Raw genomic sequence first — 13,654 nt, 5'->3', positions numbered from 1 at the left:
AGGAACAGGCCTTCCTGCCTCCACTCTTCCCCATGCCCAGGGCTTCCCCACTGACATGGGGCCGGACCAGTGCCCAAGGTTCTTTGTGGGGTGTCCTGGGCGCTGGGGACTAGCCAGGACCTCATTCCCTTCTCTGTGCAACCCTGGGTGACTTACCAGACACTCTGAAGACCCCCGTTTCCTCATCTGGAAAACGGGGGAGACACCATGCGGAACAGGTGGTTGCAAATAAATATTCAATGACTTCATTCATGCAAAGCCATAGAACAGGGCCTGGCACATACTAAGTCCTCGAAAAATAATTATGAGGATCTTAACCATCACTTATTTATTCGACCTCCTGGACTGTCTCTAACTTCATCCTCATCTTCCCAGAGCTCAGCACAAGGCCCGTCCCACTGGCAGTGCCCGCAGGGGCCGGGGGCAGCAAGGGCCACTCTCGGTCCTCCTGCTCTAGGCTGGCATCTGCCGAGTCACGGCGATCCCACCCACACACACATAACAACCATCCCGAGTCTGGAGCAGGGAACTCAGCACAGAGACAGCCATGTGGAACCAGGCTTTGCGCACAGAGCAAACACCAGGGCCCTACCACAAACCTCAGTAAAGGGAAAACAGTCGGGGATAGAAAACTGGGTCAAAAAATCTTGTATTTTTACTTGGACCAAAACTGAGACTTTTTGGTTTTTAAAGGAAACACATAAAATTTTTTCTGAACTTGCAGGATTGAAAGTACCTTTACCTTAAGGCAGAAAAAAATTAAAAACTGAAAAGAAAAAAAAAGCTATAACATAAGCTACCATACCTCTCCCTGGAAACACAATGGAGAGGGGGAGATTCCCAGGTCTGGGTTCAAGTCCCACCTCTGCCCATCCCTGGGCCCCAGGCAGTGAGTTCACTTCTGAGGCTGCCCCGCCACGTGTGCGATGGGCCATACAGCACCTTCCCACAAGTGGGGAGCATCCATGAGCCGTACCCGTGAGGCCGAGCCAGCCTGGCTGCAGCAATTGCTCCAACCACGTTGGCTCCCCTGTTGGAGCGCGGTTGGGCGTAAAGCCTAGTGAGTGTCTGTGGAGAGCGGGCACAGGGCCGGCAGAATTCAGTGGCCTTGCAGGAGGGGAGGGAACCACTTACCCTGCCCAGGACATCAAGAGGCAGCTTTGAGTTCATGAGGACGGGCTTGACTTTGTCCCCAGAAAGCAAGCCATTGATGGGTAACAGGCTTTCAAAAATTCCATCGAATTTCGCCTTTTCTTCCACCTAGTTAGAAACAGTCTGAGTGAGTACAAACGTGGGCCTGTGGGAGAGTTCCAAGTGAGCTGTGACTGGAAGCAGGCGAGGGCCCCCCCACCCCACCCCCAGCCTTTCCTAAATGCACAGGATGGTCTTACAGCTGCTCGAGGGAACTGATGCCCTAAAGGAAACTGCTCTCCGGCCCACGGATCTGGCAGCCAAGGTCAACAGGAAAGACAGGACCTGGCCATAGGGGCTGCCTGGGAGACAAAGGTTACTCCACCTACCTGCTACAGCAAAAGTTCTTTAAGACAAAGAACTAAAACTGGGGATCATGCTACAGAACTAAAGAATCAAATGTAAAAATAAACCAAAGACTGAGCAACTAATTATCCAAATCAGCTTCAAGCTACTAAGTCCTCTGTGTATACCAGTAAAAGAATAAATAATAAAAGTGCCTCATGAACAGAGTGAAAGTCTGGGCAGGACTTACAGAGCAGCGGCTGTGAGATATGACATGTGGGCAGCGTGCAAAGGGGGCTGTTGGTGAGGAGGGTCTGGGCTGGGGGCCTGCAATCTGCCACCTACGGATACAGAGCCCGAGGCGAGGGGAACTAGGGGCTGGCAGACACCTCACCACCCACGCTAACCACATGATGGAGCCACTGGGCGCCCTAGTTAAACACCCTCAACAAGCGGCCATCCACGGAAGAACAAAGAAGCAAAACGTGCTCTATCCATACATGGGAATTATCAAAGATTCTGACATATGCCACAGCATGGGCGAGCTTGGAGGACACCATGCTGAGGGAAATAAGCCAGAATCCATGAACTGTCTGACTCCACTAATAATGAGGTCCCTAGAGAGATCCAACTCACAGAGACAGGAAGTAGATGGTGGGCGCCAGGGGCTGGGGGAGGAGGATGGGAGTTAGTGTTTACTGGGGACAAAGTTTCAGTCTGGAGGTGGATGGTGTGATGGCTGCACAACAATGTGAATGTACTTAATGCCACTGAATTGGACACTTAAAAATGGTTAAGATGGTGAGCTTTATGTGACAAACAAACAAACAGAAACAAGAAGCCCAGTCACTACACACAGGAGTCGCTGTGAGCGCTAAGAACCCCAACACCCTACGGCTGCTTGGAGCGTCTGGGCTTCTCCTGCTCATCTGTCAGGCTCGCTGACAGGGAGCTCTGAGGAGTCCAGGAACTTTCACAACAGAGAAAAAGACTTGGCACCTCAGGTGTGTCACTGGTTCTCTGAATGGCATCTCCCCTGAAAACAGCCGACCCATCCCAGCGCCATGCCTGCCCTGACTCCCCTCGGCAAGGGAGGCCTCCACGAGGCCCCCGCCCGAAAGGGGCCAGAACGGTTTAAGGAATAAGATCTCTTTGGTGCCGTTTTCCACAACAAAGCAGCCCTTTTTCAAAGTAGGCACTGTGCAACTGGACGATGGACAAAGAAAACAAGCCCTTTGCTACTGTGATCACGACTGGCAAACTGCTCCATCGCTCACGGAGGCGACTTCACCACTCCTTGGTCACATGAGTGGCCTCCTGCTCTGTCCCCACACAGACGCCCCCATCATAACCCTTCCAAGGAGGGAACAGACCAACTGCGTAAAAACAGGCCAGAAGCACTTGGCGGGGAGTGTGGTCTTTATTTTGTGGCAAGACTGTTATTAACGGCGACATTTAAGCCAAATAAAAGTGAGGAATGCAACAATCCCCGTAGAGTGGGTGGGAGGGAAGAGGGCTCCCCATCTGGGGCTCCCTTAGGAGAAATGCTACACTTACTAGAAGACAACACTCATTTTTTTTTTCTTTCTCGAAGCAGTAACACTGCCTTCTAGTCCTAACATCTCTTTCTTAAAAAGTTTATGCGCCGAGAGAAGCTTTTCAAAAAGCAACAAGAGCATCAGAAAGGGAAGGATACCACGTGAACTAGCCGAAAATGAGAGAAGGAGCCAAAGCACGCTGGAGCTCTTGTGAATTCTCACAATATCTCCTCTATTCTGATTAACCAACTCAAGCAGCACAAACCACAGAACATGACTAGAAATGCAAGATTTCAACTGTAAAACTTTCAGAATACAATGCCTGAAATTTAGCTGACTGCCTTCGTAGGCAACACCCAGCTATAGTATAAGGCCACAGCTATTTCAAAGACTTTCATTTGAAAAAGTATTTCATCCCAATGCTGTGGTACACTCACTCGGAGACAGCAGGTAATATAACCGGTCTGTGAAATCTTTGGAGTAGCATTGTAATGGCCAAAAACAACTGCACGTGAAGGACAGCCGAGGGGTACCACCCCTGTCACTTACCCTCACAGCCCAATGGGCCTCTGCAGAAGGCGGCGTGACCATCAAAGGGCTGCTGGTGTCGTGCTGGGAAAAAGAGAGAAACATTCTGCTGTGGCTCACACAGAATTAAATTACAGGAGGACGTGTTTCAAGAAAGGATACACATTTCAAAGTGTTTTCAAAACTGGGGACGACCTCAAAAAGTTACACCCAGAATGAACGTAGGAGCCAGCAACTCTTCTCGTAGGTATGCACCCCAAAGAAGTGAAAAGAGGTGTGCAAACAAATCCGTGCACATCAATTATTATGTCCACTGGCAGATGAACAGATTAAACACAATGGGCTGGGCTACACAACGCAACCTTCTTCAGCCGTGAAAAGGAATGAAGCGCTGCCACGCGCCGCAGCTGGACAATCCCTTACATTATGCTGAGTGAAAGAAGCCAGATGTATGGTTCCATGAAATGTTCAGAACGGGCAAATCCAGAGACAGAAAGCAGAGCAGTGGCTGCGAGGGGCGGGAGATGAGGGAAACGGGGAGTGATTACTTAATGGGTACAGGGTTTCCTTTTGGGGTGATGAAAATGTTCTAGAACTAGACAGAGGTGATGTTTGCACAATACTGTGAATGCACGAAATGTCACAGAATTCTTCATTTTAAAATTGCTAACTTTAGGTTATATGAATTTGATCTCAATAAAAAAAGGGAAAGAGAAAACATGGAGAGAGAAAGAGAGTGTGAGCTAAACAGATGGGTGGGATTAGAAGGTGAACTTGAAGGATTTTGACACTTACAAATTTAGGTGGCGGCATGTTCAAATTCAGATTGCTCAAGGTGACTTCGTGGCCACTCTGTGCACAGGCCACTAGTCTCAGTGCAACATAGAAACCCTGCAAATCCAAAACAGGGGGAAGTGTAAATCCTACCTGCCATCTGCAGCAGAGAAGAGAGGTTGTGGCAACAAGCTTCAGGGAAAGAGGGACTTCAGCTCACTTCACCAGGAAGACTGTGTGAAAGTCACAGCGTCACGTGGAACTGGTCTCACCCTGGGAATACTGTTTAAATGAATACTGTGTTTCCCCGAAAATAAGCCCTAGCCGGACCATCAGCTCTAACGCGTCTTTGGGAGCAAAAATGAATATAAGACCTGGTATATTATATTATATTATATTATATTATATTATATTATCCCCGGTCTTATATTATAGTAAAATAAATTATATAAGACCAGGTCTTACATTAATTTTTGCTCCAAAAGACACATTAGAGCTGATGGTCCGGCTAGGTCTTACTTTCGGGGAAACACGGTATGCTAAAACGGACTTAGCCCATTGCATTCTGAATGCTGTACAATTTCAAATAAATGTGTTTTCAAAAATAATGAGCTGCCAAAACTTAGGAAATGCTAGACTCTCTAAGTAGCAGGCTTAATATGTTTAAGATTATGAATTATGGTTCATATACGTGACTTTTTAAATATGGTTTGGAACAGACACCGCTCTTTAGGAACTTACACCCGGATTCACTGTGATCCCCTTGGTCTCGATGGACAGAGCATCCTCCACCCTCCCATCCCACCCCCCCGTGACCCCACGTGGACGTCACCTCCCACGCAGGGACCAAGGACCTGAACGACGCCATCAGTGACTGTGGCTCCCCCCGCCTTCCTTCTACCCCTGAAATGGCCACACCACAGGCTTAGTGGACTCATGCAGCATCGCCTAATTTAATTGCTCAACTGACCCAAGAATATAGAATGCTTCAAAGCGATAACCACAATTACGGTTTTAAAAAGGTCACCAAAGAGATAAACAGCCTTCCTCAAGCTGATGTCGAAAAAACACTCATGTAAAGTGTAGAGAAAAGGGGATATAAGTAAGTTTAGGGGGACTGCATTAGGCAAAATGACCAGGTTTCTTTCCCCCGAGGCTGCTCAGAACCTGATACAGGCAGACACACAGCGTGAATCTCAGGAAGGGCGGAGCAGCGGCTCACGGCTGTGGGTCACCAGGAAAAACATCCCCTGGAATGTTGTTTGGGGAGAACTACACTGACCTAAATTAAAATATGGCCATTTAAAATCATTTGTAAGTTCTATAAATTTCCCTTTATAGAACATTCTTGAAATGACACAATGACGGAGAAGGACCCAGCGATTGCCAGGGGCTCCAGTGTGACTCCAAGGGCAGTGGGAGGGGATTCTCCAGGGTGCTGGGCCAGATGTGTGTCCTGTCTGTGGGGGTGCTTACATGAATCTATGCAAGTGATAAAATTATACAGAACTACACACCCCAAAAACACCCAAAGAAGTGCATGGAAAACCCGTCAGCTCCGAGTAAGGCCTCTGGTTGGGTGTTGCTTCTGGCTCTGAGCACGGTGCCATATTGACGTAAGCTACTCTCACTGGGGGAGCTGAGGAAGGAGACATGGGAACTCGGAACTACTTATGCAACCCTATGAGAGTCTCAAGTTATTCCAAAATAAAATGTTTTGAAAACATTTCAATCAATTGTAAGCACACAAAATAGGAAAAGATACGCTAACCATGAAAGATGGCTCCAAGTATTCAAATAAAAAACCTTTATTTCAAAAGGAAACCTTCCCATTTTAACAATTTGATGGCCGCACTCCTGTCTAATTGTACGTGTCAGTGGCATGAACAGGAAGGAAGCGCAGAGGTGGCCAGCCTGGGGGCTCTGGCCCGGCCCCTCCACTTGCTCTGAGCATACGTGTATATACCTGTTTGTCCAAGAACCCTTTACCTTCTGGGTCAGCCAAGTCCCATATCTGCAGAAACACAAAAACGCTTGTGAGTGCGACCGCTGACTGATCACTACCCATTTATTCACAAAACAGGAGCTGCCACTGCTGTAAACGGGCCATAATGGTAGGCCAGAGCAACCCCAAACTCAGAACAGGTGAATGACCTGTGCCCTCCCTCCCCCCAGGGCACACAGGCAGTTGGTGGCAGAGCCCCGAGAACACCCAGGCCGACAAAACGACATAAATCCATAAGCTGTCAAGACCCCTTAAGCACTCAGGCCTCTTGTCTGCTACCCAAGCAGCGGGTGATAGCTGCCATCAGAGCATGTGGGCCCACCAATCAGAGCCCTGAGAGGCTGTCAGTGGCCCGCCCACTCCCCAGAAGGCCCATCCTTAGGAAGAGGGGTCTGCACAGGACAGCCTTCACCTGCCAGGGGGACCCCAAGGGCAGCCGCAGAAATCACCCTCGGTCTTGATGTACCTTCCCAAGGATAATGTCTGAAAGTCCAGACTTCTTTAGAAAAAGTGCAGCTTCACTGGCCCCGACTCGCCCTGTGTACGCTGGGTCTACCTGCAATGGAAGAGGGACACTGAGCTGGGGCTTCAGGAAACGGAACTGCAGGTAAGGTAGCACCCACCACACTGACTGGGGCTGATACTCCAGAGAACAGAAGCGACCAGAGGCTGGGCGGGGCTTCCAGGCTGGGCTTTCCGGGTCCCTTACTCCCTAGTTCCATCCAAAAAGATACCGGTGAAACTTACCTGCTTGTAGTAAGACTCGTATAATGGATTTCCAGTGGGAATCTGTAAAGCAAAACCACAGATATTGGTCAAAAGTGGACACACTCCCTCTTAAAAAAACCACATTGTCCCCTCAATTTTGTCATTACCAAAATATACGATAGTGAAAAAACAAAAGTTAGGCACTGAAGCATCCTCTATACTCAGACTGCTGTTGAGTTTCAGACACAGGTACTGTACTTACTGGATTTAGAAAAAGGAAATGCTAATGCTCAGTGAGCCAGTCCCAGGTCCTGCGCCAGCAACGTGGTTGCTCAGGCAGCAGTGCAGTCCCGAGGTGATTTCCATGAGCTGAACGATGGATTCAACGTGTCTGGGAGCTCAGAGGAGAAAGACACCCTTATCCTGTGAGATTGTTCTCTGGCTCCAGAATCAGAACAGGAATCTCTGACATCCTCATGAATCACCAGATACACAAGCTTCAGACCGGTTTCCCCACCCCAGGTGTCACCCCACCTGCTACGGCAGGGACTGTGCAGAAATGCACACTGACTGGCCAGCAACCACTCCTATGATGGTAAGCAAGACGTTCAAAGTCCTCAGCTCAAGACACTCCACATTCGGGCCATCAGATCCCTGAGACACTGCTTTTAACAACCTCATCCAGTGTCATGTGGTAAATCGAGGGCCACCCCTGGACCCAGCCTGGCTGGCAGCCGAGCCCTCGCACTTCCCACCACGTCCAGCGCCTCTTTTCCCGCAAGCCGTCCCCAGTGGTGAGGAGGGGGCACCCAGGGGAAGTGGCAGCGGGGAAGGAATTAAGCAGCCACAAAGATGGGGGCTATAAAGCTTGACACACGTTGGTGTTTTACTGGGTGAAGAGAGGAAAGCAGTACATCAACCTGCTGCTGATTTTATGAGCAAAGGAAAGTGCAGACGACACCATTACGTGTATGGTCATATAGAAGAACAAGTGTGAACACAGCTAAAGAGAAAAAAGAGGGAAAAACGAGGACTGGATGAGGGATAGGATTACAGTGCTTATTAAAATGTCTTTGAATGCTGTCATGTGATTTTTTTTGTAATGAATAAGCCTGGGGGGAGGTACATTCCTGTTACAGTCACTGAATTTGAATCCGCCCAACACTTGCATACACTATGCCGTAAAGAGTCATTTCAGGGTAAAAATAACGCGCGATTACGGTCAGCTTCTCTAGAGGACCTCAGCACCTGCCAACGTATAAAGAAGTGAAAGTACCGAAAACAATACCCAGACAAAATGAAAATAGAAGAGCATAAAGATCTGAAAGGGGAGACAGGAAAATCAAAACAAAGAAAAGGGGGAAGAGAGAAGAGGAGATTCTGAAAAGGCAGGAAACGCTAAACAAACAAAAACTAAGCAAGAAAGGCTGGAAGGTGAGACGTAATGGTTTGAGAAAAGAAAAAGGGACGACACCGGTGAGGATGAAGAGGTAGCGGGCGGCCCAGCTCCCTGGCCAGCGTCAGCCTCCTGCCCAGAGCCCCTACTTGACACGGTGGTTGCGGGAGGCTGTCACCCTTAGCTCCTTACGACCTTAGGTGGCAGCGTCGACCATCGCACCTTGCGTGACATCGTGAGTTTAAAACTCCAAATGCTTTCAAAACACCTGTCCCCAGAAGAGTAAGGCCGACACAGGAAGCAAAGTCAGGCAAGCCGTTTGTCATGTCAGTCAGGGTGACAGTGGCCGGGCCCAGACAGCACAGTACATGCCACTGACTTACTGGAGTGGAATGCACAGACCCCAGAGGCCCCCACTCTGAAGACAAAGGTCCCCTTCCTACCAACAATCAGGGTGGCGCAGGTCTGAAGTGCATTTCCCCTAGGCGTTTTTTAAAAATCTCATGGCAGGCAAGCAAGGTTTCCAAGTTTCTGTGAGTCCAGTGAAAAAAGTGACAGTATTTGGGGCAAATAAATAACAACCGTCTCAAATTTCCCAAGTGCTTCTGAGCTACAAGATCCACAAGAGAAACAAGACCCTGAAGAGTCGGACACTGGAAGCCCCAGGCCCCAAGCTCCGCCCATCTGTGCTGAGGGTTCACCTCATCGACAGGCTCGGGCCAGATATTGATCCCAAATGATCTCAATTGATGGGACAGCGCGGGCCTCAGCCACTCCTCTGTGACTACAGGAATCAACTGGCGTGGGCTGGGACAATGAAGCAGGATTTAATTACACATACTTCAGCTACTGCAAAAGCAGAAGGGGAAAAAGAAGGGAAAGCACCAGGGCTAACTGGCACTTCCTCTTACTACACTGCTTCCTCACAGGGACGGTGGAGTCACACCTGCAAGCTGCCCGAAACGTCAATGCAACAGAGCTGAGACACGCGGCAATGCCACGAATCCCCAATGACGGGCAGTGTGTGTGGCCCAGCTCCTGCGAGACCTTGGTCACAACCAGCTGGCTGGTGTGGGCAACGTCTCCTAGAGGGAGTGTTACAGCTGCTGGCACAAAGCCCTGGGAGATGCCCGCCCACGTCTGACCCCAAAGCGAGCCCAGGGCCCAGGCAGAAAGGGAGCAGGCCAGGGAACAAGGCTGTCAGTGTGAGCGACTGCAGAGGGCTAGCTGATGGCTTCAAGAATGGAAGCGAGCGAGGCAGAGCTGGCCCGGGGTAGCATTCTCTAACACCAGCTGTATCACTACAGTGCCACCTTCGGCTTGGCGGCATCTGAATTGTTGGGGTTCAATAACTTTTGATTTGACCTTTTAGTTGCTCTTCATGTCTTAAAATACTGAGATAACATGAAAAGTTCCTGTGGCCTCTTCCTTCTATCCTCCTGCAATTTACAAGTATGGGGACAGGGAGGGGGCACATCGGAGAACAAGTTCCCATCCTTCTGTTGGGAGGGCTTTAAAACCCCACAGTCAGGGGAGAGCCTGCAAGTTTAACACCAGAGAAAACCAGCTTGAGAGGAGGCACAGCAGAACCACTTTGGGGGGAGACTCTCTGAGGATTGGGGTCCTAGCCACTCCTAATTCCCCCAGGATTGAGTCCACCTAGCTCTGAGTCCTGCTTTCATCCAGGGCAGGACTCCTAAATCTTTATGCCTGGAACCAGGAGAATTCCCAGTCTGCTGGAAGTATGTTTCCTCATGCAAAACAAGGCAAGGATCGCTGACCTCACTCAGTTACAAATGGCATTTTTAAAGCAAATTTGTCTTCATTGTAAAACTTTTCTTTAGAAGAGTGTCCATAATTCCTCATTCTGACACACAGTGGATCACACTGATTGAGCTCCGTTACTCCTCCCAGCAACGCCATGAGCAGGTGGTATTGTAACCCCAACTTGCATATGGGGAGGCTGAGGTTACCCAGGATCACACAGCCAATGAGTGGCGGAGCCACAGGGTGCCCAGGTCACGTGGCCCTAAGCCACTGTGTCCCTTGCAAAAACAGCCCAGGCATGACAGAGCTGGGCGCGAGGCCACAGCACTGCCCCCCATGCATGTTCACCTGGGAAAGTGCACACACGTAGTCACGTGCTGGTGTATTATTCAACAGATGAGGTCAAAGTGCAAGACTCAAGACAGACTTGAGGATATACACTGACTGGAAACGCAGCCTGCCATCACCCCAGGAAAACCGAGACCCCGTAAGGGCTGTTTTTCCATGCGGTTGCCAAGTTTTGCAGGAAGTTAGGAATCTAACACCAAAAGACATGCCGGGTCTGAGTCCCCATGAGGAAAACCAGATGCTGACGCGAAAACAGGGCCTGGAGAAGTGCTCACTTGATAATCCTTGCATTGCCTTCCACTTAGAGTTCCTTAGTTCCCCTTGCTGCCTGCAGAACCAGCATCTCAGCTGTGTGCACGGCCACGTTCTGCAGGTGAGGAAACTGGGACTTAACTCATTATTACTCAAAAATCATCAGGAAACGAACCTTCCCAGAACTGAGTGCTCTCTCCAATTGCCCGACTAGAGGTTCCTAACCCACAGCTACGGTAAACACGACCGAGAGATGGAGAATAACTGGACGCGAGAAAGAGCTTTTATAAAGCGGAAGGAAAACGACAGACATCCCAATTTTAAAATGAGCAAAGGGTGGGCCGGCCCGGTGGCTCAGGCGGTTAGAGCTCCGTGCTCCTAACTCCGAAGGCTGCCGGTTCGATTCCCACATGGGCCAGTGGGCTCTCAACCACAAGGTTGCCGGTTCAACTCCTCGAGTCCCGCAAGGGATGGTGGGCAGTGCCCCGTGCAACTAGCAACAGCAACTGGACCTGGAGCTGAGCTGCGCCCTCCACAACTAAGACTAAGACTGAAAGGACAACATTGACTTGGAAAAAAGTCCTGGAAGTACACACTGTTCCCCAGTAAAGTCCTGTTCCCCTTTCCCAATAAAAAAAATCTTTAAAAAAAAAAAAAATGAGCAAAGGATAAGGGAAAGGCAATTCAGAAAGAAGAGATGCAGAAAATGGGGGGAAATGTTCAATGTGTGTATTGCAAAAACAGAACAAAATGCCAGTGTTTGCCATCAGGTTGGCGAAGTCAAAGAGAGGGTCTCTGCAGGGCTGGCCAAGGTGGAAATACACGCCAGGCCCTGCTGATGGAAAGATAAACCAATCGGCAACTCTGGAGGTCAACACAACAACGTGCAGACAACGCGGATGCCTCCAATATGCAGGTTTAACTCAATTCCTACCAAACTCCAGCAAGAGTCTCTGTAGACACTGGTAAGATTATTCTAAAATGTAAATAGAAAGGCAAAGAAACTAAAATAGATAAAACAATTTTGGGAAAAAAAAAGAATAAAGAGGACTCAGTCTACCTGGTTGCAAGGCTTTGCTATACAACTACAAAAATCAAGCCAGTGAGGTAATGAGGAACAGACCACAGAGCCATGGAACAGAACAGAGAGCCCAGAAACAGACCCACACTGATGTGGCCAACTGACTTCTGACAAAGACGCAAAAGCCACTCAGGAGGAAAGAGGCCTGCCTGTGTGACAAATGGTGCTGGGACACCTGGACATCCAGAGGAAGAAAATGAGTCTCACACTTTACACAACTCCAAATGGGTCACAGACTGAAATGTAAAACTATAAAAACTTTAGGAAGAAATATAGACAATATTCAGAATTAGGGGCTGGGCAGAGAATTCTTAGACTTGACACCAAAAGCCTGATTCATAAGAGGAAAAAAAGATCAATAAACTGGGTCTCATCCAAATTAAAAACATCTGCTCTGCAAAGGCCTTGATAAGAGGATGAAAAGACAAGCTACAGACCGGGAGAAAATACTTGCAAATCACATATCCAACAAAGGACTAGTCTCCAGAATATATAAAGAACTCTCAAAACTCAACGGCAAAAATGCAAACAGTGCAATGAGAACATGGGAAAAAGACATGAAGGGACTTTCACCAGAGGATATGTAGATGGCAAATAAGCACATGAAAAGATGGCCAGCTTTTTGTTAGCCATCAGGGAAATGCCACCCCACACCTATCAGAATGGCTAAGATAGTGACACTGGTGAGTGACAAACAAATCAGACAGCTCGTACATTGCTGAAGGGAATGGAAAAAGGTCTAGTTACTCTGTGAAACAACGTGGCAGTTTCTAAAGAAAAATAAAAAAAAAAAAGAACAAAACATACGACAATCACTCCACCCAGGAAATGTCTTGGGTAATTCTTCCAGAGAAATGAAGACGTGGGTTCACAGACCATCCTGCACGCAGATGTGTACCGCAGCTTTCCTCATCATCACCCAAAACTGGAAACAGCCCAGTCCGCCTTCAGCGGGTGACTGGTCCCATGGAACATACATGGCAATGAAAAGGAGTGAACTGCTCATACAAGCAGCAACCCGCGGGCATCTCCAGAGCTTAAGCTGAGTGATAGGGCCGATCTCCAAAGGTTGCGTACTGTAGGATTCCATTATGCAACATTATTAAAATGCTGGAATCATAGAAATAAACAGGTGAGTGGTCGCCAGAGGTTAAGGAAGGGGTGAGGTGGGAGGGAAGTGGGAGTGCCTATAGAAGGGCAGTGGCGGACCCCTGTGCAGACAGAACTGTTTGTTCTGCCCCAGACTGCAGCACTGTCAGTGTTTTGGTTGCGACCCTGTACCACAGATGTCACCACTGGCAGCAGCAATGGACACGCTTTGGTTGATTGGTGTACTACGGATGTGTAAGACATTCCTACTGGAGGCAAGTGGGGAACGAATACACAGGATGTTTCCGCATTATTTTTTACAATTGTAGGTGAATCTACAATTATCTCAAAATTTTTAAATTAAAAAAGAAAGACTTAAAAGACCTCACAACCAAATGCAAGGTGACATTTTTAGACAATCAGAGAAATTTGACTCTGGATGGGTATCGGACAGTACTAAGGAATTACTGTGTAAGGTGTGACGTGGCACTGAGATTATGTAAAGAAAAACAGCCTTGCTGTTTGAGATGCACATTACAATATGATTTCTAAGATTAAAAAAGCCTCAGAAATAAAAATGAATACGGGGAGATCTGGAGAATGGTAGACAGGCGCAAAGAGGTTTACAAAACGTGGGTCTCCATTGTAAATGGGTGGGGAGTACCTGGGAGCTCATTAAACTCTTCCTGAGA

The 13,654-nt window shown here is 48.5% G+C and overlaps 1 protein-coding gene across 18 annotated transcripts in view; it reads right to left on the bottom strand.

Moving 5' to 3' along the window:
• The window catches only part of EPS15L1 (epidermal growth factor receptor pathway substrate 15 like 1), an 89,627-nt gene that overhangs the window by 61,139 nt on the left and 14,834 nt on the right, over positions 1-13,654 (bottom strand). For 16 of the 18 annotated variants that reach the window (XM_019736823.2, XM_074337982.1, XM_019736828.2 and 13 more), the window contains 6 exons: positions 7,069-7,110; positions 6,788-6,877; positions 6,283-6,330; positions 4,338-4,433; positions 3,564-3,626; positions 1,135-1,260 (listed from right to left, as the gene is read on the bottom strand). In XM_019736823.2, the coding sequence (XP_019592382.1) occupies positions 1,135-1,260; positions 3,564-3,626; positions 4,338-4,433; positions 6,283-6,330; positions 6,788-6,877; positions 7,069-7,110 (465 nt within the window). The remainder of the gene's footprint in view (positions 1-1,134; positions 1,261-3,563; positions 3,627-4,337; positions 4,434-6,282; positions 6,331-6,787; positions 6,878-7,068; positions 7,111-13,654) is intronic. The other 2 variants (XM_074337990.1, XM_074337987.1) reach the window with 1 other exon arrangement.

This window comes from Rhinolophus sinicus, linkage group LG07 (genome assembly GCF_036562045.2).
Source record: "Rhinolophus sinicus isolate RSC01 linkage group LG07, ASM3656204v1, whole genome shotgun sequence".
In the NCBI taxonomy this organism is placed as follows: Eukaryota; Metazoa; Chordata; class Mammalia; order Chiroptera; family Rhinolophidae; genus Rhinolophus; species Rhinolophus sinicus.
Note: the sequence above shows the minus strand (reverse complement) of the source record. Positions and strands in the feature narration are given on the sequence as shown.